At 36.9% G+C, this 25,791-nt stretch overlaps 1 protein-coding gene across 1 annotated transcript in view; it reads left to right on the forward strand.

Annotated features, from left to right (window-relative positions):
- The window catches only part of fastk (Fas-activated serine/threonine kinase), a 77,924-nt gene that overhangs the window by 17,461 nt on the left and 34,672 nt on the right, over positions 1 to 25,791 (forward strand). Inside the window, exon 2 of the mRNA XM_039753213.1 lies at positions 22,692 to 23,397. Within this exon, the coding sequence (XP_039609147.1) occupies positions 22,737 to 23,397 (661 nt within the window). The 5' untranslated portion in view covers positions 22,692 to 22,736. The remainder of the gene's footprint in view (positions 1 to 22,691; positions 23,398 to 25,791) is intronic.

Consider the following 25,791-nt stretch of genomic DNA (forward strand, 5'->3'; position numbering starts at 1 on the left):
TTTGGTTGCTATGTGGTGATTTTGTTATACACTGTTTGTATAGTGAGTAGCTGTTTCCTTTATGGTAGCATTCTTACATCCCACACATCATACTTTTCAGTGTTTTTCTTCTTTTTTGATTCAAACATTATCACTTACAATGTCCTGTAGTTCCATAGCTGTTATTCTAAGTTTCTTTGTCACCCTCATGATCGTTGCATGGCATGCAGGTATGGGCATCTCGGCAAGACTCCCATTCAAATAGCACTAAATTTCTTTAATTTGAGCACCATCTGCCCATTTCTTCAGAAGTGCTTTTTCAGCTTTTCCCAGCTTTATGCAGGAACCCAAAATTTGGCAGACATGGACAAATTAGTTGGTACCCTTCCACAAAGAAAAGAACCCACAATTGTCACTGATATAACTTATAACTGACAGAAGTAACTGGCACCAATCAGTTTATTCAATATTTAATAAAAATCAGACTTTGCTTTGGAGTTTTGATTCAACAGAATATTTCAAATGAAAATGGCATAGACAAAAATAATGCAGCCCTTAACCCAATATTGTGTTGCACAACCTTCAGAGGCAATCACTGCAAACAAGCAGAACTCTGATTTAGAGCTACAGGAATTGCATCTGTCAACAGGCAGTTTGACCCACTCTACCTGAGCAAACTGCTTCAGTTTTGCCAAGTTTGAAGGGTGCCTTCTCCAGACTCCATGTTTCAGTACTTTCCATAAATGTTCTATAGGTTTGAAGTCAGGGCTCATAGAAGGCCACTTCAGAATAGTCTAATGTTTTGCTCTTAGCCATTCATGGGTGCTTTTAGTTTCATGTTTTGGGTCATTCCTGCACATTCAATACTAATATCAGAGATATTTTATGATACTTGATACCTTTTTCAGCTGCCTACATTATCCAGTTAAACAATATCGTGCCATTTTCTTTAATATAATATAAAATACATATATACTAATAGTAACATCAGTTTAAAACAGTGGTGTATCAGTCAAGTAGTTACCTATCATTTAATCAAACTAATATTGAAATTCATAAATATCAAAATACAATACAGAGTGGAGTTGCTCGATTAACATACAATTTATAATTGCTGATTATTGCCCTTGATATTGTAATTGTGATTATAAATTTTGACTAATGGTAACACAAAATATATATTTTTTTCTTTACATTTTTTCGCCTTATACAATTTCTCGTATTAGAAATTTGTTAGTTTTTGCATACTCCTTGGGGTCAGAGCGCAGGGTCAGCCATTGTACAGTGCCCCTGGAGCAATTGAAGGGTAAGGGCTTTGCTCAAGGGCGGCCCAGCAGAGTAGGATCTCTTTTGGCAGTGACGGGGATCCTTATAATGCTAAATGTATATGCAATATTATGTATGCAAGACCTCCATTTAGCAGTTTTCCAAGGAATCAAACATTCTTAACATAAAATTACTAAATGCTAGATTATTTGAAAAGTTTAAAAATAGTTTAATTTTTTTTATTATTTACAATAAAGATAGCAGACAGATATAAATATATTTGTGTCATGGCTTTTGTAATACAGTAGAGTATAATAGATATTAAAATAATTATGAAATATAAAATGCAAGTATACATTTTTTTTTCTCCAAATGAAATGTTGCTTCTGAAATACTAGCCATCACCACCAGTCACCTTTCAGAAATGTAAAATATGGGAAAATGTTAAACACGATAATGTTAAAGAAGGGGCTCTGGTACATTACAGAAAAAAAGTCAGTCGGGCATTGTCCAACCCGCTATATCCTAACACAGGGTCACGGGGGGTCTGCTGGAGCCAATCCCAGCCAGCACAGGGCGCAAGGCAGGAACAAAGCCTGGGCAGGGCACCAGCCCACCGCAGAGAAGAAAAGTTAAATACGTATTTAAAATAAACACAAAGAACCCTCAAATACAGTATTTCTACAATTAATTATGAGTTCTTCACGTCAATTGTTATCATAATGAACTATTTTATGATCAGAAAGGTCAGCATTAGAGCGATTAAATAATTACTGAAATGTTATAGAATAGTTTGGGTAACTTGGTTCCTAGGGCACAAAGCCTACTGACGCTCATGTCCAATTTTTTTTCTCTTTGGTGTTTGTATACGTAATGTTACTAGGATCTAGTGCTGTTGGCTTAGCCTTCTTGTGCTCCTCTGGACTATGTGGTTGTGTAAATATTTAAGTACAGCGCTTAGATAGTGGGCACAGTATGGTTTTTGTTAAATAAATTCTATATTACGGACAATTCTCTTAATTAGTACTAAAACACAAAGTGTCAAGTGATATTGGTTCAACATTACTTACACATCTCAATTTTTCTGGAGGCTGCAAACAGAAAGAAAGAAAGAAATTCACACCTTTTAAAAGGAGTGCTAATGCAGGGTTTGGGTTTTAATGTGTGATAGACATGGAGATACCCCCTTTTTAACAACTAAAAGATGGGATTTTGTAATCTTGGAGACATTACAGCATAGAGTATATAAAGAATGATGTTGTCATGGGCTACCTGATTTATCCTACCATCTGCACATTATAAATGCTTTCTTTCAAATGGTTTTTACAATAACTGAACAATCCTGCTTAAAATTGATACTAAAAGCGAAGAAACAATTTACTGCACTGTTGATTTAGCAAATTTTACAGTAATTCAGGATTTTTTCGGTTAAACTCTTAAACTGTTTTTGTAATGACAATTTTTAATATATGGTCTGTCAGAGAATTAGTCTGTTAGATGTGTAAGATTTACTATTGTAATACGCAAATTTGTATCAGTAGTTAAAGAGCTTCTGTATAAAACCATACTTGCCCTGGTAACAAATAAAGTTCTATCTATCTAAAGAAATTTGCTAAAAAGTAGTATTTTATGGATGATCAAATTGATTCAAATTTCAAATGTCACATATTCCTGGTGCTTTAATTTTCCAAATCTATTGCTTTTTATTGGATATTAATCTACTGTATATTTTGAGATTTCACAAATATTGTAAAGTAGTGTATTCATGTTGCTTTAGAAAAATGAGTTTCAGCCATTTTCAAAGAAAAATGATTCTCATTTTGGCACATTTCTCTCCCTCTGTGATGATCTTTCCCCAGCAGTGCAGTTTTTCTGTAGCTCGGGTTGTGAGTGCCGCACACACCACTTTCATTTTGCGAATGTTCTATTTTCGGGTACACTTTCAGAATTTAGGTGAATATTGGCCAAATGACCAGTACCTTTACCTTTATTGTAAACTGTATTTGTACTGTATGTGGTAGAATGTACTGATGAGGAGATCCAAAAGGTTGAAGAAGAAAGAACAGAGAGGAGAGCAGAATTTGAGAGAGAGAAAGATGAAACTATGCAACAGAGAAGTGGAGATTAGTGACACACGTGCAAAATGTGAAAAGATTACAGTATGTGTAGCTGATGAAGATTAATTTTCAGTTATCATTCACAGAGTTCTGGAGACATTTTTCCACTTTCCAAAACTAAACTGGAAGAAACCATCAAAACCTGAATGACCAAATGTGAGTTTTCTTTAGAGTAATATTGCTTATTGATCTTATTCTTTTGCAGTATTAACTGCTTACTTAGTGTTGAAGCACTAAGTGATCATATGGAGATTTACATAGAGAGCAATTAGACACACAGTTGACATCCATGACGCTATATCCATGAATCAGCAACAGTATCAATTACTCCACCTTACTGCATTATATACAGTAAGAGCTGCTCATCTATACAGTACTTGTTTACTAGTGAAGAAAACTGCCATTGGTGTTGGTTTTTTTTGCAATGTCTGTGCATTTCATTTCGCTTCAGTTGTAGCCGTAGTGAAATGAGGTATTGGAAATATGTATGGACCTGTAGCTATCGCCAGTAATTGGTAGTCAAGAACATGTTGTATTTTTTCCCTATTTGCCTGCAAGTATGCTTCCCCGGAGAAGTGAGAGTTATAGACTCACAAGTCTTCTTTCAGTATGTCTTCCATTTGAGTGCTCGCATTCATCCTAAGAGCTACAGACAATAACTTTTATCATGGTTACTAGTTCGTCATATCGGCACCGATGTCCTGATTTGATTTGGTTTGATTCAATTCAGATTCACAATGCTTTGATTCAGTATTGATTTTTATCTTGGCTTAATTTAGCTGGCTTTTCAAAAAAATTCTTAACCATGTATAGAGAACTTTAATACAATGTGACAAATTTCAGTAGCACTTTATTTGAAGGGTGTCTACATAGTAATTTCATAACAATACAATACAGTTTATTTTTGTATAGCCCAAAATCACACAAGAAGTGCCGCAATGGGCTTTAACAGGCCCTGCCTCTTGATAGCCCCCCAGCCTTGACCCTCTAAGAAGACTAGGAAAAACTCCCAAAAAAACCCCAGTAGGGAAAAAAAATGGAAGAAACCTTGGGAAAGGCAGTTGAAAGAGAGACCCCTTTCCAGGTAGGTTGGGCATGCAGTGGGTGTCAAAAAGAAGGGGGTCAATTCAATACAATACAATACAATACACAGAACAGAACAAATCCTCAATATAGTATACAAATAAGAATTTTAGAAGTATGTAGCAGAATTTAACAGTAGATGATATCACACAATATGATTTGTATTTGTTTAGAGTCCATAAGCATGGAATGACATTGAAGAAGAAATACTTGATTAGTAACGAACAGTTAACCTCAGTATTTAGAAGATGTGGAATAAAATATCATTGCTCATTTTAAATAAAAAAACCCAAACTTTTTCACTGCACTACACTCATTTGAAATTCACCATAATTTAGCTAATCTATGTATCACCACATCAGAGTTCACACATATTATGAGATGGCTCCTTGCTTTAATACAATACAATGAAATTTATTTTATAAAACTTCTATTATCCTCTTGTGAATAATACTGTATTATTATAAAATAATCACTTATTACTTCTTAAATAAGTTATTGAATAAAATGTATTATTTATGTGTTATGAATCTCCATGTAGATCCCCTTCAATCAAACTGTTAGCCAAATCTATTCCCCTTTTGCATATTTAAAATAATCTTGAACTAGTTGAAATTAAAGATACAGCGGGAAGACTCTTGTCTTTCAATAATTCTTCAGTTAGTTACTTATAGCAGTCTCATTAATCAGTCTGAAAAATGTGTCCCCACAGTCCTCAGACAAAAGGAAGCATTTTAAAATGAGGATCTAGAGCTGATGCTTGTTGATAGCTGCACTGAATGAATGGAACATGAAAGAAAAAGAACTGGCCATCGTGACTAATAACAGCGCTAATATGAAGCTACTTCACATTGGCTGCTTTGAGCAAACACTCACTTTTATATCACCTGCTGCTCTGAAAATTCCAAGAATTGCCCACTTGCTTTGCTGGGTGAAGCATTTTGCAAACTTCTTCCATAGTAGCAATACAGCTATCCACGTGCTTAAAGAGAAGCAATTTGCACTTGCCAATGCACAAACTTGTGACTGATCTGGTCATACGATGGAACAGCGCATTGGAAATGCTAGAAAGTTTTTGGAATAACAGTAAGTCATCTCACCAGCTCTGTAAATAGGCAGCAAGTTTGCTCCCGGTATAACTGGCATGTAGCTGGCTTGTCTAAAACATATCCACCACAGGTGGCCAAATGTTATTAATGTGTGATTGTCACATGGAAATTTGCTACCCTGAATGTTCAGCTGTCCACACATGATTTAAGTGTCAAATAAGTTGATTTTAGTTAAATATGAAACACCATCTTATGTGAGATCTTAAAGTGCTTTTTCCATAAAAGCCTTAACAGATGCATTAGCGACATCTACTGGAACAGGTGCCAAAAACGAAGATAAGCAAAAATCAACATTTTGTAATTGAGCAGGACTGAGATTCACTAGATTGATCTTGACACTTCAAGAATTTTTATTGAATTGTTTAAATGAAAAGTAATGATTAGCCAGACAATCTATATTTTTACCCAGGCCTAATGATTACCATAATGATGTCAATGAAAACTATAAATGCTTTTTTATCTCCGCATCATCGATATGGCCATTTTCAAACCATTTTCTCAAAAGACAGCTTTTGGAACTGTGTAGGACACTGTATTAAAAAGTGATTAATATTTGCATTATTTCGTCTACTGTGTGTTATAGTGGCTCTGCAGCCCAACAATATGTGGCTAATTTTAAATAAATATTTGCACTCCAAGTAGGTACAGGCGCCAGTTGGGTGTGGGGGTGTGTGAGTGTGTTATGCTCTGCAGTTAATGGAGGTGCTGGTTGGCTGCGCCGCATACACACACAGAGGTGGGCAGATCATTCTGGCACTTCAATGATGCCGCGGAGGGAGCAGCTCCTCGTAGCTGCACCCAATTAAACAGCCAGGATAAAAGGAAACAAAAATTGAGAGACATGGAGGTTATTGGAGGGAGAAAAAGACAGGAACAAGCAAGAGAGAGCTGGTGCAAAAGTAAAAGAAGCAGGTGGAAGGGAATGTGAGCCCCATGAGAGGAGTTTGTGGCCGGTGCTTAAGGGGGGCATGGATGCAGGAGCAAATAACTTATTCCAAGAGGACTCTGCAACTAGGTGAGAGATGGCAGAGGGAGTCAAGGCAGAGGGAGTCAAGGTAGTGGAGGCTTGGAGGCACCTTGCATTACGTGCATGGGATGGGCAGCGGGGACACGTGCAGGTCTGAAGGTTGTTTGTGCATGTTGGTTGATGTCTTCCTGTACTGTGAAATCTGAATAGGATAAGCCGGAGAGACACCAATTTTAAAGGGATGCACCAGGGCTCAGAGGTTTTAAAGGACAACTTCCTGCAAATATTTTAACCTTGTTTTATTTAATATTTATTGACTATTTTTAATCTCCATGTTTATACTGTTTTGTGGCTCATTTATTTAAAGAAAATGATTGTGCTGCACTGTTGGACACTGATTTGTGCTTGGATTTTAAATAAATATACTCTCACTTTATGCACCTACCCCTTGTCTGGATGCATATGTCCTCATCTGCCTGGCTAAAGTCTTGTTACGATATCAAAGATGGCAGGTTCAGGTTTCTGCAAAGAAGAGTGGGACAAAGGAGCTCAGTCGAATGCTCTTTAAAATTATGATACAAGTTAAACTATTACAACTATTATTTGCATTTGATCGGTCACATCATTTTGCTTTCAATTCATGCATGAACCTATTTCTGAGCCAAGTCCTTAATTGGCTAAAAGTGTCTATAACAAAAGCCTAAGGATGTGTCTCTTTTGGCTTTGTTTTTAATTAATAAGTAGTACTGTATTTCTTTTATTTCAGCCTAACATTGTCCTGCTTTAGCATTTCCAGGCATGATTTTTACTGTACAGCAACATGTGTTAATGCTGCACTGAGGAATTAAAGATGATAAATTGTCCAAATATATATATATGTGTGTCTGTGTGTGTGTGCGTGCGTGTGCACGCGTATGTATATGTATGTTCACCTTGTGATGGGCTGGCAGCCTCTTCTAGGAGTTGTGCTTGCCTGTGCCTGTTTCTTGCTGGGGTATGTTCCAGGTGCCTTGAAACCATGCCCTGGATAAGTGGGTTTAGAAATTGGATATGTGGATGGATATATCATCTCCACAGTGAGTCATTTTCAAATGTAGTGTTTCTCACATATTATTGTGCCTTCCAAAGTCATCTACTTGCAGTAGTCATACACGAGTGCAGTACTGGCTTTCACTCAGAATAGTTGATAGTTAAGTACAGTACAGTTAAGTTTTTTTTTTTAATTTTGGTATCAACTTGGTACCAAAGTACCGATTCTTAAAGTCATTGTTATCTGCATCTGTAAAAGAAACTGAAAGTATGGTTAATCAAAGTAGTGAATGGGACATTGTGTTTTCCGGAGCCTCCTTTTATGATATAGCCTTTAAATGCATCGCAAGATCATTGCTAATCTAGTCTCAGCAAGTGAAAACGTTGGGAAGAGTTTCTTCAGAGTGTTTTTTTTTTTTTCTTTATTTTGTTTGTTCAGAGTTTTATTGCGTTTATGTTTTGCATTTTCATTTGAATTCTAATTACTTTGAATTCTAAATTTAGTTTTTAAAAAATGACTGTAAAATTGGATAGCCAAACTTAAGAGAAGACACTGAAATCATAGCTCAAAATCTTCAATATTCTAATTGAAAAAGTTTAATACCCAAATTTGGAAATCCATATTGTATTTGCTGTAAATAAAGCAATAAAAGCTTAATGAACAAAAAAAAAAAAAAAAGCGTAAATTAGGGGTGGACAATTATGACAAAATGAATTGCTAATTTTTGCCTTTGATATTGTGATTGTTAATTTCAATTAAAAGCACTACAGTGATACTTTGTCTTACCAACAGCAAATACACTATTCTGCATACAAAGAGTGCAGTAGTACCTTCATTTTGAGTGCAATAGTACCTTCATTTTGCAGGGAACCACTTAAATTTATTCATGTTAAACAGTGGATTAGTTGCAAATTAAAAAATGTAGTGTTTAGTATTGTTTCTTTTTTATTTTTATAAAAAACATAACGCACACTTATTTAAAAAATAATCACTGTTTTTGTAATACAGTAAAATAATATGCAAATAATCAAAACCGAAGTTTAACACAATAATAAAATCTTAAACAGCAGTAATGCAAGATTCAATAAGTGAATATAAACAAGATCTAATAATGCTATTATAAAGGTATGTAAATACATTAAATGTTTTAATATATTACATTAATTTATGGCAGGCTCAAGAAGTATTTAGATTACAGTTGTGCTTGAAAGTTTGTGAACCTTTTAGAATTTTCTGTATTTCTGCATAAATATGACCTAAAACATCATCAGCTTTTTTTCACTCAAGTCCTAAAAGCAGATATAGAGAAACCAGTTAAACAAATGAGACAAACATTATACAGCAAAGTCTGCTGCTTCATCTACGGTACAAGAAGGCACAATTGAGCTATCTGAATTGAAAGTGTTGCTCGCTGAGCTCACGCAAGATATAAAGAAAAGCGAGAAGGCTAATGAGAAAGCAACGGCAAAGGCACTTGAGAGACTGAAACAGGAATTGAAACAGGAGATGAAACAGGCCAATGAATGGCTACGTCAAGAGATGCAACTTGAACTTCGACAGGTGCTGGGTAAACTTGAAGAGCGCATTCAGGAAAACTCGGTTAAACTGAGCACGCTTGCTGATCAATTGGAGCATCTTAAGGAGACATTCACGAATTGGATCGATAAGGCCGAACATTTAGCTGCCAGTGCTGAGGAAAGAGCAGTAAATGTCAGTTCCAAATGTAAAAACTTGGAGAAAAACTTGGAGACAGACTTGCTGCTTTAGAAGATGGGAGTAGAAGGTATAATGTCAAAATTGAAGGCCTGCCGGAGAATCGAGAAAGTTCAAACCCTGTGAAATTCGCAGCTGAACTTTTTTCTAAAATAATCGGGGGCGACTTTAAAGCAGAATCTGAGATAGCAGCGGCTTACCGCGTACGCAGATCAAACACCGTCAGACCCCGACCAAGATCTTTTATAGTTCGTTTTGAACGATTATCATTTAAGCTAGAGGTGATGGCACTCCTCAGAAACAAGGAAGATATTATATATGAAAATAACCACATTCGTATCTTCTCTGACTTCTCTCCAGCAACAGCTATTAAACGCGCAGCCTTCTATAATATTAAACAGCGGCTACGCAAGCCAGTGTCAAATACAGCCTCCTGTATCCGGCAAAACTGAAAGTGGAATGGCAAGGTCATTTCTATGTCTTCACTAGCAAGGAAGGAGCAGAAAATGAATTAAGAAAGCTGATCCCGGGACTATTCTGATACATAATAGTGAGTCATGGCGGTAAATGATAATGCTAGGATTAATAATCTACTGTCTGATCTATTCGTTTTAAAATACGGGTTTTTTATCAGCATATATTCTCATATATTTTTATTATTACTTAGTATTACTAGGGTGCTATTTGTTTGTTTTATTGTGCTTAATTACTTTTTCCTCCCTTTTTTTTTTTTCTCTTTTTCTTTTCTAATTATTTCATGTGTACCCTAAATGAGACTGTTCAATATCATACCCTTGGTTTACTGTTATTGCTATTACTGCATTAAGACTTGTTATGCTTATTTTGGACACATCTTTAACACCATCACCGGGTTTATTATCTGGGGGTATCATCTTAATGCACTAAAATTGCTCATGACTATATATATATATATATCTGTGTGTGTGTGTGTAAAATTCTTTTTTTTTTTTTCCCTCTTTTAAGGACTATATTGGTAACAGATATCTCGTATCTTTTAACCCTAAAGCGCCACTGCATGGGAGCTTATTGTGCTTTGGACGTGCTCTGTCTCTGGGTATGTCAGAGGACTGGGACTGCGTGAAGTGGGTTTTAGCCTCACTTGGGGAGGCAAAAAGGGAGGGTGGGGGGTTAAGGGGGGAAGAGAAAGAGAGCAGGCTTGATCTATACCTAATCTATCATCTCAATCTTTATAATTATAACTATCAACGTAATAATAAGCTGCATGGCAACAACTCTTGGGGAAATAGGAAATTAAGACCTAAACTATTTCACTTCCAGTTAAGACTATAAAATGACATCAAAAACTCAGAATCAGTGTCTCCATGATGGGACAGTTAACTTCGTAAGCTGGAATGTTAAAGGCCTGAATCACGAATTAAAGAGAAAGAAAGTACTTTCTCACCTAACAGGTCTAAATGCTAAAATAGTATTTTTACAGGAAACCCACTTACTAAGCAAGGATCAGTTCCGCTGCAAAAGACTAGACTGGCCAAATGTTCCATTCTAGTTTTACAAAGAAAACTAGAGGTGTGGGAATTCTCATACATAGAACAGTACCATTTGTAGCATCAGATGTAGTATTGGATCCTGAAGGGAGATATGTAATGGTCATGGGAGACTTATCTAACTGTAAAATGATTTTGATAAATGTTTATGCACCTAATGTTGATGATAAGGAATTTATACAAAATTTATTTGCATCCATTCCCAATCTGAACACTCATAAAGTTATAATGGCTGGGGACTTTAATTGTGTTTTAAATCCACTTTTAGATAAGACTTCCTCCACAGGGGGAACGGCAACTAACACGGCAAAGATAATTACAAAGTTTATAACTGATCACAACTTATCAGATCCCTGGAGGTTTTTAAACCCAAATTCAAGAACATATTCTTTCTACTCACCAGTACATCATTGCTACTCAAGGATTGATTACTTCTTTATAGATAATAACTTCTTGCCTAAGATTAAATCTTGTAAATACGATGCTATTGTTATTTTGGACCATGCTCCTATGATCTTGGAGCTGAAATTACTAAGCCCCATACACTCACCCCGCAGATGGCGCCTCAACCCGCTTCTATTAGCTGGCGAGAATTGTACTGAATTTATATCCAAACAAATCAAATTTTTTCTAGAGACAAATGCATCCCCTGAGATCTCTGCAGGAATACTCTGGGAAACTCTTAAGGCCTTCTTAAGAGGACAGATTATACTAAAATAGATGAAGAACATGCCAGACTACCAAGCGAGACTCTACATAAGAGGAGGCAGGCTCTACATTCAGAATTAAACCTCTTGACAACTAAAGAAACTGAACAACTAATTTACAAATCCAGACATCATTATTATGAACATGGAGAGAAAGCTAATAAGCTTTTAGCAACAAATTCACAAGCAAGATGTACGCAACGCAATCTCGTAATCACTAACACTAACGGAGATAAAATCATCGAACACAAAAATATAATGCACACTTTCAGAGACTACTATAAATCCCTATATACTACTGAGTTTAAAGAAGACAATATACAATCTAATGCATTTCTGGATACATTACAGATACCACAAATTGACGCTTTTAGTGTGGAGGAACTTGATAAACCTCTGGCATTATCAGAACTACTAGATGCTATAAAGTCACTCCAAGGTGGAAAAGCAGCAGGCCCTGATGGCTACCCTGCAGAGTTTTACAAGAAATTCTCCGCTCAGCTAGCTCCCTCCTATTAGCAACATTTACAGAAGCCAGAGATAACCAATCTCTTCCACAAACCTTTCGCCAAGCACTAATCACTGTCTTTCCAAAACAAAATAAGGACTTATTACAATGTGCATCATACAGACCAATTTCACTTCTGAATAACGACGTTAAAATACTCTCTAAAATCATAGCTAGAAGGATGGAGAAAGTGCTCCCATCGGTAATATCACAAGACCAAACTGGATTTATTAGGGGCCGACACTTATCTTCAAATCTTCGACGCCTGTTTAATGTAATATACTCACCAACTAAATCAAACACCCCAGAAATATTATTATCATTGGATGCAGAAAAGCATTCGACATGATTGAATGGAAATACCTTTTACTATTTTGGAGAAGTTTGGGTTTGGCCCAACATTTGTGCATGGATTAAATTACTGTATACTAACCCAGAAGCTTCAGTTTGCATCAATAACATTTGCTCAGACTACTTTAAACTAGAACGTGGCACAAGACAAGGATGCCCCTTGTCACCGCTGCTGTTTGCATTGCCATTGAACCACTGGCAATACATTGTCGAAATACTGATCAGATAAAGGGGATTAGCAGAGAAGGACTGGAACAGAAAATCTCATTATATGCAGATGACATGGTACTGTATATATCGGACCCAGAAAATTCTGTGCCTGCAGTCTTAGCAGCACTCACAGAATTTCAAAAGATCTCTGGTCTCAGAATTAATCTGAATAAAAGTGTACTCTTTCCAGTGAATTCTCAAGCATATAATATTAGATTAGACACCCTACCTTTTATCATTGCAGAACAGTTTAAATACCTAGGGGTAAACATCACAAGTAAACATAAAGCTCTTTATCAACAAAATTTCATCGTCTGCATGGAAAAAATTAAACAAGACTTGCATAGATGGTCAACCCTTCATCTCACACTAGCTGGAAGAATTAACACTGTTAAGATGAATATTCTTCCTAAGCTCCTTTTTATTTCAAAACATCCAATATACATTAATAAATCATTCTTTAAGCAATTAGATTCAACAATAACCTCATTTATTTGGAATTCAAAACATCCACGCATCAAAAGAGCGACCCTACAAAGACAAAAGGCAGAAGGCGGCATGGCTCTACCTAACTTCCAGTTTTATTACTGGCGCAAATATACAGGATAAGAACCTGGACACAAATAGAAGAACATACACAGGCTTGGACCGCAATAGAAGTAAAATCCTGCAGTACTTCTTTGTATTCCTTGCTCTGTGCTCCAATAAACACACGCTATCGGCAATACACTAATAACCCAATTGTGCTCCACTCACTTAGAATCTGGAACCAATGTAGAAAGCATTTTAAGACGGAGAAGCTTCTATCTGTGGCACCCTGCAAGAGAACCACCTCTTTCAACCTTCACAAACATATGCAGTTTTAATATCTGGAAAAATTTGGAATTAACTTGCTTAGAGATCTTTATATAGACAACGTCTTTGCATCCTATGAACAATTACATTCCAAATTTAACATTCCAGCTACACATTTCTTTCACTATCTTCAAATCAGGAACTTTGTTAAACAGAACCTTCCAGATTTTCCTCATCTTGCACCCTCATCCATGCTGGAAAAAATATTGCTCAATTTCAAGGATTAGACTCCATCTCTACAATATATAAAATCATTTTACAATCCCTTCCTTTCAAAGATCCAAGAGGACACTGGGAAAAGATCTCTCAATTAATATATCAGAAAAGGAGTGGAAAGTAGCAATGCAGAGAATTCACTCGAGCTCCATATGCGCAAAGCATACAATTATACAACTCAAAATTATATATCGAGCACATCTGTCTCGACTAAAACTCTCAAAATGTTTCCAGGGCATGATCCAACCTGCAAACGTTGCAACCAAGCCCCAGCATCACTGGGTCACATGTTCTGGGCCTGCACCAAATTAACATTATTCTGGACAAAAATTTTAATTACCTCTCAGACAGCCTTGGACTCACAATCCCTCCTAACCCATTAACAGCTGTGTTTGGGGTTCTTCCAGAGGGCTTAAAGTGGAGAAAGACAAACAAATTGTGATTGCATTCACTACACTGTTGGCACGCAGACTTATTCTGATAAACTGGAAGAACCCAAACTCTCCTCTTTAAGTCAGTGGGAAACGATGTGTTATATTATTTGAAATTGGAAAAAATCAAATACTCAGTTAGAGGATCTGTACAGACTTTTTTCAAAACATGGCAGGATCTAATCGGTAATATTTTAAAATAAGTTCATAAAGCACAGAGAATTTATTAACTTAGGTATGTTTACAAGCCTTAAATTTTACACGTTTGGCTTGCTCTCTCTCTCAGGGTTGGGGATCGATCTGTTCTTAACATAATTCTTTTTTTTTTGTAAAAACTTGATTGCTATGTGTGGATTGTAATAATATTAATAAAATAATAAAAAAAAAAAACATATTATACTTTGTCATTTACTTATTAAGAAAAGTTATTGAATATTACATATTTGTGAGTGGCAAAACTATGTGAACCTTAGCTTTTAGTATCTGGTGTGACCCCCCCCCTTTGCAGCAATAACTGCAGCTAAACATTTCTGGTAACTTTTGATCATTCCTGCACACTGGCTTGGAGGAATTTTAGCCCATTCCTCCGTACAGAACAGCTTCAACTCTGGGATGTTGGTGGGTTTCCTCACATTAACTGCTCGCTTCAGGTCCTTCCACAACATTTCTAAAGGATTAAGGTCAGGGCTTTGACTTGGCCATTCCAAAACATTAACTTTATTCTTCTTTAACCATTCTTTGGTAGAATGACTTGTGTACTTAGGGACGTTGTCTTGCTGCATGACCCACCTTCTCTTGAGATTCAGTTCATGGACAGATGTCTTGACATTTTCCTTTAGAGTTCTCTGATATAATTCAGAATTCATTGTTCCATCAATGAAGACAAGCCGTCCTGGCCCATATGTAGTAAAACAGGCCCAAACAATGATACTGCTACCACCATGTTTCACAGATGGGATAAGGTTCTTATGCTGGAATGCAGTGTTTTCCTTTCTCCAAATATAATGCTTTTCATTTAAACCAAAAAGTTCTATTTTGGTCTCATCTGTCCACAAAACATTCTTCCAATCACCTTCTGGTTAGTCCACGTGATCTTTAGCAAACTGCAGATGAGCAGCAATGTTTTTTTTGGAGAGCAGTGGCTTTCTTCTTGCAACCCTGCCATGCACACCATTGTTGTTCAGTGTTCTCCTGATGGTGGACTCATGAACATCAACATTAGCCAATGCGAGAGAGGGTTTCAGTTGCTTAGAAGTTACCCTGGGGTCCTTTGTGACCTCGCCGACTATTACACGCCTTGCTCTTGGAGTAATCTTTGTTGGTCGACCACTCCTGGGGAGGGTTACAACGGACTTGAATTTCCTCCATTTGTACACAATCTGTCTGACTGTGGATTGGTTGAGTCCAAACTCTTTAGAGATGGTTTTGTAACCTTTTCCAGCCTGATGAGTATCAACAAATCTTTTCCTGAGGTCCTCAGAAATCTCCCTTGTTTGTGCCATGATGCACTTCCACAAACGTGTTGTGAAAAGCAAACTTTGATAGATCCCTGTTCTTTAAATAGCACAGGGTGCCCACTCACACCTGATTGTCATCCCATTGATTGAAAACACCTGACTCTAAATTCACCTTCAAACTAACTGCTAATCCTAGAGGTTCACATGCTTTTGCCACTCATAAATATGTAATATTCGATCATTTTCCTCAATAAATAAATGACCAAGTATAATGTTTTTGTCTCATTTGTTTAACTGGTTTCTCTTTATCTACCCTTAGGACTTGAGTGAACATCTGATAATGTTTTAGGTCATATTTATGCAGAAATATAGAAAATTCTATAGGGTTCACAAACTTTCAAGCACAACTGTGTAACGCACTGTTAACATGGTGCTGCCAAAGCACTGGTGTCTGGTCCAGAGTCAGTTCTTGAGCAGATGTCCCAGTTCTTGAGGAAAGTATTGTAAGGAAAGGTACACTCTTAAAAAAATTTGCGTTGCAGGCAACTACTTTTCAGTGTGAAGTACTCATTGATGTAATGAAACATTATGCTCATTCATGACGTCTCTTTACCTTTACTATATATAGTTTAACCAGAGCCTTCTCTTTTGGTAAATAAACTGCAATGACTTCTTTTATCTGAATTTGCTTTTGTTAGCTTGCTGGATACTGAGCTGTGTTATTGGTTAAACAGGTAATCAATAGTTATCCATGTGGCTGGGCTAATGTTAATGTTACTTGGTATTGCTGACGTTTTGTTCGTGCACTTTCCATGTGGTTGAATTTTACATTGTTTCATAAAGATTTACTTGCAGTGTTGCAAAATAATTCCAAATTACTGAGAGTTCTTATCTTTTCGGCATTAAAACTTAAAGTGTCAATTCAGAGTTACTTTTCTGGAGTCTGCTTCAAACACGATAAAGAAATGCACATTTTAAAAGACATTGTCCAGGATCAGACTTCTAAAATATGATTAGCACAGTTGTTCTGGATCACAAATGCACTCGTGTTTAGTGAATGGGTCTGTGTTTGACAACACTCATTTGTTGTTTAGAGCAGTCTGTAAATGGGGAAACAACAATTCCTGACACAGTGGGAGTACTAAATGGAATGTAGTAAATGCCACTTTTGTGGTATATTGCGACAGCTGTTATCATAATTGTGATTACTACATAATTATATCTGTGCAGCCCCAGTGCAAATAATACAGTGTTGGTTGAAACAGAGGAAATTTCTGTATGTCATTACATTTTTTTTTCCGGAAAAAACATACATATAGACGTTGTATTTAAGCCAACACCAAAGTTAGTTTTTGCTATACATAGTTTGATTGGGAAGTGTGACGAGTAATCGGAATGAACGCGTCCTGGGTTTCAATGCCTTCTTTTTTTTTTTTTTTTATAGTGATTCATGTGTTTTATAGCTTATTCTGTACAAACATAAACAGCATGTAGGCAAATATTGGTGATAGTAAGTACCAACTCCTCTAAATCACAAAAAACTGAAGTATAAAATTATTTGTGACTATGCTTTTTCATATCATTTATGTAGTGTTTAGCATATTTTATGTTTTTTCCTTGTGATTGGTCAATGTGTAGCTGCTCACAGAAGAAAAATGCTAATGTATATGGGGAAAAGGCATCAATCAGTAGCTGACTGAAAACAAGCTAAAAACTATTTTTAAAGTCTAGAAATTTGAAATAAATGTAAGTCACAAAATTTTGAAGATTTTTTTCAGGTTTCGGTAATAAAACATTAGATATTAAAACATTTAACAGCATTAGCACTTTAATTTTTCTTTGCAATTCTAAGGGAGCTTTTACAGATGCATACAATGTTGAAAATGGGCAGCTTGTTAGCCATAAGGATGACTAAAATGCAGGAATGTTCTTAACTTTTAAATGTCAATACAGTATAGACTTAACTGTAGGTTTTTGTTCAAAGTGCAAGTCCTTATTTTTTAATATTTTTTTTTACTATTTTTAAGACATTAACAAAAACATTTTTTTTAGAATACTAAATGTATAGTAAAGTTGTCTGAATAAATGCACCATGATAGTGTTCTCTTCTGGCAGTGCAGCTGATACTGGAATTTGGAAGATTGTATTCAGACTTTTGATCACAGATTACTGCAACTTCCCAAAATATCAGTGAAACTTCCTTTTTTATATCATGTTCATCCTTGCATGTGTTCCCCTTACTCTATATCCTGCATGGTGCTAGAAAAGCTGTTATTCACAACATGTGCTCCGCTAAGCAGAAAACGCTCATCCTCTATCTGTTTTATTTGTGCTACATCTTTTCTGTTGATTCAGTTTCCATAGTTATAATTAATAGCATTTTGATATGCTAACAAAAAATCATGCTTTTCATCATGTTATTAAAATAAACTATATGTTCCTTATTAGTTTGCTTAAAAGAACCATTTATTTTAATTACTCAATTTGATATATTGATGTCTTCAAGTGGTAATTAGTAAAGTTTTTATTTTCATAAACTGCACTTGTCTCTTCCGTGCTATTCATACAGAATGCTATATTGCACAAATGCCCACTACAAGTAAACTATTTAAAGCCAGTTGACATAAGAGATACAGTTAGGTAAAATATACTGAATGCTGAATATTTTGTTACAAGGGGAGTTTTACACAGATCTTAGCTGCATGCAGAACTGTAAAGAATAAGGAAGATTGCTTCAGGGCTCAGTAGTTTGGGAACTGCCTTTTTTCTTTCTCAAAGAGTATATTAAGAATTAATAGAAGTAGTAGTAATAAAAGTAGGAACGTGCTGTTTCAGTGCTGCCTTTATAAATACAGATTTTACATTTAGAAAGTGATTTCCAAGGCTTAAATTAAATACATTTAACTGGTGGTAATATGGTAATAAACAACATGTAACAGAGTTTGCTTCTATAATAAAAAATAAGGTAAAATGCAGAAACAATATGTGAAAGAGAACATCCACCTAAGCAGCTTCCATTTCATTTGAGAAACTCCTTTGAAATGGTACAATCTAGAGTATTACAGTTTGTGATGAGTCAATGCTAAAGAAGAAAAAAAAAAGACACCTACAGTGATCTCAGAGAAGCGGTTGTTGCTGCTCCTCAGTCTGGGAAGAGCTGTAGGGCCATTTGCAAACAGTTTGATGTCCAGCTCCATAATACATTAAGACATTTTCACACTCCTATGCCATTTGCTTTGTTCCAAATCAGGGGATGATCCATTACTTTGTTTCAATTTCCAGTTCGTTTGTGTTTCACACTACAAACTTTCAAGTGAACTAAAACCATCAGTATGCATTATGAGGATGTTTAGTGGACTTCTTTCATTGGGCAGTAACACTTCTTTTTTTTCTCTCTCTCTCAGGTGTAAACATATTATTAATTGTTAATATAGTTGTTTGTGCACTCCTGCCTTTCCAAATTATTTGGTTTATTTAAAAAGCTCCACGCTATGAGCAAAATGCCTAGTATCAAATAACTGGAAAAATATTAAAGGTATGTGCTATTATGTGTGGAAAATCATGTTTCAAATAGGCAAATGTACAAAAGAAGGTGTGCTCTGCTAAAGGCACAAACTGATGTGTTTTAGTTTGATCATGGCATATACAGTATGTCAGGTGAGTTTTATTTAACTGCTTGATGTTGTATATCCACTCTACAGTCACCAACATATGAATGTAACTTTAATCTCAAATGACATGTTTGCTGTCTTAACTCATTTTGCCAATAATGTTCAGTTTGGAATGTCTGATTAACATTTACTACATATGTCAAAGTTAGTGTATCTGAATCATGCCTGAAAAGTGATCACATTGAGGAGATGTCCCACATATAGGGATTTGATGATCTGGCTTACAGGACACAGCTGTTCTTTTTTCACCAGCAATGTACAGTGCATCCGGAAAGTATTCACAGCGCATCACTTTTTCCACATTTTGTTATGTTACAGCCTTATTCCAAAATAGATTGAATTCATTTTTTTTCTCAGAATTCTACACACAACAACCCATAATGACAACATGAAAAAGTTTACTTGATGTTTTTGTAAATTTATTAAAAATAAAATTGAGAAAGCACATGTGCATAAGTATTCATAGCCTTTGCCATGAAGCTCAAAATTGAGCTTGGGTGCATCCTGTTTCCCCTGATCATCCCTGAGATGTTTCTGCAGCTTAATTGGAGTCCACCTTTGGTAAATTCAGTTGATTGGACATGATTTGGAAAGACACACACCTGTCTATATAAGGTCCCACAGTTGACAGTTCATGTCAGAGCACAAACCAAGCATGAAGTCAAAGGAATTGTCTGTAGACCTCTGAGACAGGATTGTCTCAAGGCACAAATCTGGGAAGGTTACAGAAAAAATTTCTGCTGCTTTGAAGGTCCCAATGAGCACAGTGCCCTCCATCATCTGTAAGTGGAAGAAGTTCAAAACCACCAGGACTCTTCCTAGAGCTGGCTGGCCATCTAAACTGAGCGATCGGGGGAGAAGGGTCTTAGTCAGGGAGGTGACCAAGAACCCGATGTTCACTCTGTCAGAGCTCCAGAGGTCCTCTGTGGAGAGAGGAGAACCTTCAAGAAGGACAACTATCTCTGCAGCAATCCACCAATCTGGCCTGTATGGTAGAGTTGCCAGACGGAAGCCACTCCTTAGTAAAAGGCACATGGCAGCCTGCCTGGAGTTTGCCAAAAGGCACCTGAAGGACTCTCAGACCATAAGAAACAAAATTCTCTGGTCTGATGAGACAAAGATTGAACTCTTTGGTGTGAATGCCAGGCATAACGTTTGGAGGAAACCAGGCACTGCTCATCACCAGGCCAATACCATACCTACAGTGAAGCATGGTGGTGGCAGCATCATGCTGTGGGGATGATTTTCAGTGGCAGGAACTGGGAGACTAGTCAGGATAATGGGAAAGATGTCTGCAGCAATGTACAGAGACATCCTGGATGAAAACCTGCTCCAGAGCGCTCTTGACCTCAGACTGGGGCGACGATTCATCTTTCAGCAGGACAACGACCCTAAGCACACAGCCAAGATATCAAAGGAGTGGCTTCAGTACAACTCTGTGAATGTCCTTGAGTGGCCCAGCCAGAGCCCAGACTTGAATCAGATTGAACATCTCTGGAGAGATCTTAAAATGGCTGTGCACCGACGCTTCCCATCTAACCTGATGGAGCTTGAGAGGTGCTGCAAAGAGGAATGGGTGAAACTGGACAAGGATAGGTGTGCCAAGCTTGTGGCATCATATTCAAAAAGGCTTGAGGCTGTAATTGCTGCCAAAGGTGCATCGACAAAGTATTGAGCAAAGGCTGTGAATACTTATGTACATGTGATTTCTCAGTTTTTTTATTTTTAATAAATTTGCAAAAACCTTGAGTAAAATTTTTTCACGTTGTCATGATGGGGTGTTGTGTGTAGAATTCTGAGGAAAAAATTAATTTAATCCATTTTGGAATAAGGCTGTAACATAACAAAATGTGGAAAAAGTGATGCGCTGTGAATACTTTCCAGATGCACTGTATGTGTTTTTCGTCAACCCAATCACAAGTGAATTTATACTTTATTTTTTCCTTTTTCAACTGATGTATGATTGAATGTGTGAGGGGACATGTACTAGGTGCCTGATTAGGTGCTAGGCTTGCTCTGATTTATTAGTAATCGTGTAAGCTATTTTATGCAAATTGTGCACCATTTGTACCTATGTATGTATTTTTACCTTTGTATTGTTTTAAATGCTCCATGTTATCCCTCTGACTATGCTGTGAAATTCCCTAATTACCAACAGCAGATGCTCTGCGTGACGACCAGAGTATGCAGTACTTTATTTGTAATGAACAGTGTTTCCTATAGTTGGATTGGTCCCATGTTGGATCACATTCATAAATCATGTGAACCACTCCAGTGTTTTCTTGGTACTGCACTGAGACCACCCTTTCCATAGTGTCTCGGTTGTGTTGTTTTGGTCCACACCTCGGTATGCTTAGTGTACAGGAAATCACACTAGTGTTTGGAAAATCTATACTAAACAGACTAGATGTGAAAATGCTTTTAGAGAAACCAAAAAGAAAGTGAAAGCTATTTCCACTGTTCTGTAGGCCTTTGTCAACATGCTTATGACTCCACTATCAAACGAACAAGCATGGATTTCACAGAATGAAAGCCAGGAAGAAGCTGTTTCTTCTCCAAAAAAGAATGTGGCAATATGGAATAGGTTTGTGAATTTTAATTTGACTGAAACCAAGACAGGTTTTTTGGTCATTATGCACAAAGACATATTTAGTGACAACTCTAAACATTATCCTCAAAAGAGCCTCCTACCAACTGTTAAGTATTGGAGACTTGGGGGCATTTTGCTGTAGCAGAACTTCACATTTAGAGTACACTTTAAACTCCTCTTTACAGTAGAATGTTTTGGAAGGAAAACTGCAACTAAAGTTCACAAAAACGAAATCATCCAGAGTGATAGTGATCCAAAGAGCAGCAGCAAATCTATAGCTGAGTGGCAGAAAAATTAAAGAATCAAGTTTTGGCCTCAATCCCATTGAGTTGCAATTGCAGGACCAATAAAGAGCTTTGCATAAGTGCATTACCTCACATATCAATGAACCAAAGAAATGTAAGGAAGAGTGGACCAAAATTCCTATTAATATGAAATAAAAAAGCCTGAAATTGCACAGAAAGCAAGTTTATGTTAACGGTGGTACTATAATATGCTGAGTAATGATGGTTACTTTTGCCACACTTGGGTTTTGGATGTTGGCTTCATTTTGGTGAATAAGTAATGCCAACGTTAAAGTCTGTTATAGTGTTTGTTACTGATTTTTAGGACATGTTATGAGACTTGATGATTATTTCTTGAGTTCTAGTTTGTAAAATGGCAGATCCTAGAATAGTGTGTGCTTGCTTTTTCCTTGAAATTTGTCATTTAAATGTGTATTATAAAAAGTGTTCTCCTTGCTAGACGACCTGCTAAAATGTTTTAATTTATGCATAATTGTCCAAACTTGCAGTCTTAAATGATTCTTCGGTACTGTTGGCAGCAATTACATGTCTTTTGGTTATCAATGAAATACTTAGACAAATGTTAATGATATATCTTTCTTTTCCTTTTGTCTTTTTCAGGATTAGTGTGCTTCTTTTGGGCCTTGCCTGCTGCTCCTCTATACAATGTACTTGCCTCCTAGCTGGTTTGTCACCATAACACGTGGACTAGCCAGCCTTTGCAGCGCAGGGATACTGCGCAGCACTCTAGGCAGTGGCATTCTCAGTTTCCCTGCGCTCCTAGCTGCTTGCATAATTGGGCAGCCTGCTATGATGTATGCCACCCGTCTCTACAATAGTGGCAGCAGCAAGCCCAGCAGGCGAATGGGTATTGTTGGAGGAGGGATCCCATTGCTTGACAGCCATCATCCTCAAAATTTCCATCCTCACAACTATGCAGGAAGGCCTGATGGGCACCGGACCCACTACCACCACCATGGCAAGAAGAAGACGTGGAACTTTATCCATGAGAAAATGAGTTATGATACCTTCTTTACCATGAAGAGACTTATCGACCGCTCTCACACAGTAGATGAGGTGCTCAGATGGGTCACACAGAATCCGGGCAAAATATCCTATAATCACTATCCTATTGCTTTGCAGAAGATTGGCCAACTTCTTCAGCAGCAGCAAGGAATATTAGGAAGCATTTCAGGTGGGGAGAGTCACTACAGGCAAATTTCTGAGCAGCAGGATTTTCAGACTTTGTGTGATGCCATTGTAAATGACTGCTCAAAGTTTGATAACTTCAGCATCGTCAACTGCCTTTATGCAGTGGCAGCCCTTGGTAGGTGTATTTGCTGGCACTGAATATTTTACTGTTATTTTTGGCATGAACCAGTACTTTAGAGTCGTATAAATTTCCTTGTTATTATGGCAGTTAATTGGGTTGAATACATTGTCACATTAAACTGTTTACATCATATACCTGAAATGCTGCTTGTTACATAGAAAACATGTCATTCTTGACATTTGCTATTTATTATATCGGATACTGACAAGTAGTTTAATTGATACAGTTCTTTTTATCTCATAGTTTTTAAAATCTTACTTTCTGTTTCCAACTTGAAATAAAATAATGAAGTGTCCAAGGAGACCCAACACCTTTTCCAAACATATTTATATTTACCCTATAAATTAAACAGGTCTAATCAAAACATCCAAAAATTGAATGTTTTCAGATGGGATTTTTTTACAGTTGTTGAATATGGTTGGGGGGGGGTTACAAAAATAAAAATGCAACCCTAATTACAAATTAAAAGACTTAAAATAAACTGAATAATTACAGAAGTAGTTATTTGGTAGCAGTATGATTGATAGACCTTATAGCACAGAGAACAGATCCTGCATTTTTTGGTAGTTTCTATTTGCAAAATTGCCTGACTTGGTTCAGATATCATGTAGATAAATGGTGAATAGTTTTCTCCACTTGCCGCATTCTTTTTTTTTAAATTGAGTTGTGTTTTTCAAAACTCAAACACTTTAAAATGTTGACACTAAAGTGCCAATGTCATGTTAGTGGGTGATTTTTGTTGGAAGTCAAAGGTCTCTTGCAAACTGCTGGGCTTTCGTCTGCTGAAACCATTCATTTTTCATTTCATACTAACACGGCTGTTCCATTAGCATTGTGTTCCACCAGCAGCCTGAACAGTTATCGAATGAATTGCAGCTGTGCTAACACCTAAGGATTTTTTTTTTCCTGACAGAGGGTAATTTTCTGCCTACTTCTTTGATATGATGTAGACTCCCCTCTTTCCTGTGGATTGCGGTTACCAGTCTATTTTGAACACTGTCAGTAAATTCTTATCATCTGTCCAATGCATTCTCAATTTTATAGACAAAGCAAGTACTACAAAAACAAAGACAAGCAGCTGGAGCAATTATTGCAAAACGGCATTCAGTCAAAGCTTTGAGTGCAGACTTGATCATGGTGACACATCCTTCCATCCTCCCTTTGTCTCACTCAATCTAGTTGCAAGAATGGATGGCCTGGAAGCTGTTCCAGCAATACTAAGTACAAGGCATGCTTTGATAGAATATAAATAATTTGCAGAGTATACCCACACACACACACACACACACACACACACTGATAATCGGGCTTACTAGTTCAGGTTAAGAGTTGTCAATTAATCTAACATGCGTACCTTTTGAGATGTGAAACAATTAGCAGAGTACCTGGAAAACTAGCTTACCACTGAAAAACCTGTATAGTTAATGCAGATAGTGCCCAGGCTGGGATTTGATTCAGGGATCCTGGAAGTATGAAGCAGCAACTATATCACTCCATAACCATGCTGTCCAAATGTTGACACATGTTCAACTATCCAATGTGCAACGCACAGCAGCATGAGCTAAGATATGCATCACCAGCCTCCCTTTTAACTACTGTATTGATTGTTGGGTTTTGAGTTCTTTCCAGTGGCAATTCTGACTATGACTAGTGACATCACTATTGTATGAAAACTCCTGTATCATTTTACACCCCAATATTTTACAAGGCACCCACATAGAATAGTGCTTTTTTTCTATTTAAAAGATGGAAAAAGGTGACTGGTTCTCTTTTCAGTAAAGCAACTAAGAAGATTTGGCTTACTGTGTCCCGCTCCAGGTAGCCAATGATTTGCTTATGGCAGCAAACTCTGGACAAACCAGCATATTTAATTCTGTTAGACTGCAGTGCAGCTTCAGCCACTGTCAGACATGACATTCTACTGTCCAGAATGGAGAACATGTTTGGTATCTCTGGCACTGCCCCACAGTGGTTTAAGTCCTATTTGACTGATAGGCAAGTCCAGCTCATTGCCAGTCACGCAGGGAGTTCCTTAGGACTCTATACTTGACCCTGTGCTCTTCTATATATGTTATATATATGTTTTCCCTTGGCCATATTATTCATAGCTTGGGACTGGACTATCATTTTATGAAGATGATACTCCACTCTATTTCAATGTTAAAAGTGAAACTTCATCGGTGCATACTCAGCTTGCAACTTGCCTCAGTAAAGTTAAAACCTGGAAGGAGCAGAACTCTTTAAAATTTAAATTACAACAAAACTGAACCCTTGCAAATTGGCACTAAAGCACAACTTCAGAAAATTAGCTCTTTTTCAGTCAGTCTTGACAGTAATACTCATTAGAATACCTTGGTGTCATTTTCGATTCCTTACATGAACCAGCAA

This window comes from Polypterus senegalus, chromosome 5 (genome assembly GCF_016835505.1).
Source record: "Polypterus senegalus isolate Bchr_013 chromosome 5, ASM1683550v1, whole genome shotgun sequence".
Classification (NCBI taxonomy): domain Eukaryota; kingdom Metazoa; phylum Chordata; class Cladistia; order Polypteriformes; family Polypteridae; genus Polypterus; species Polypterus senegalus.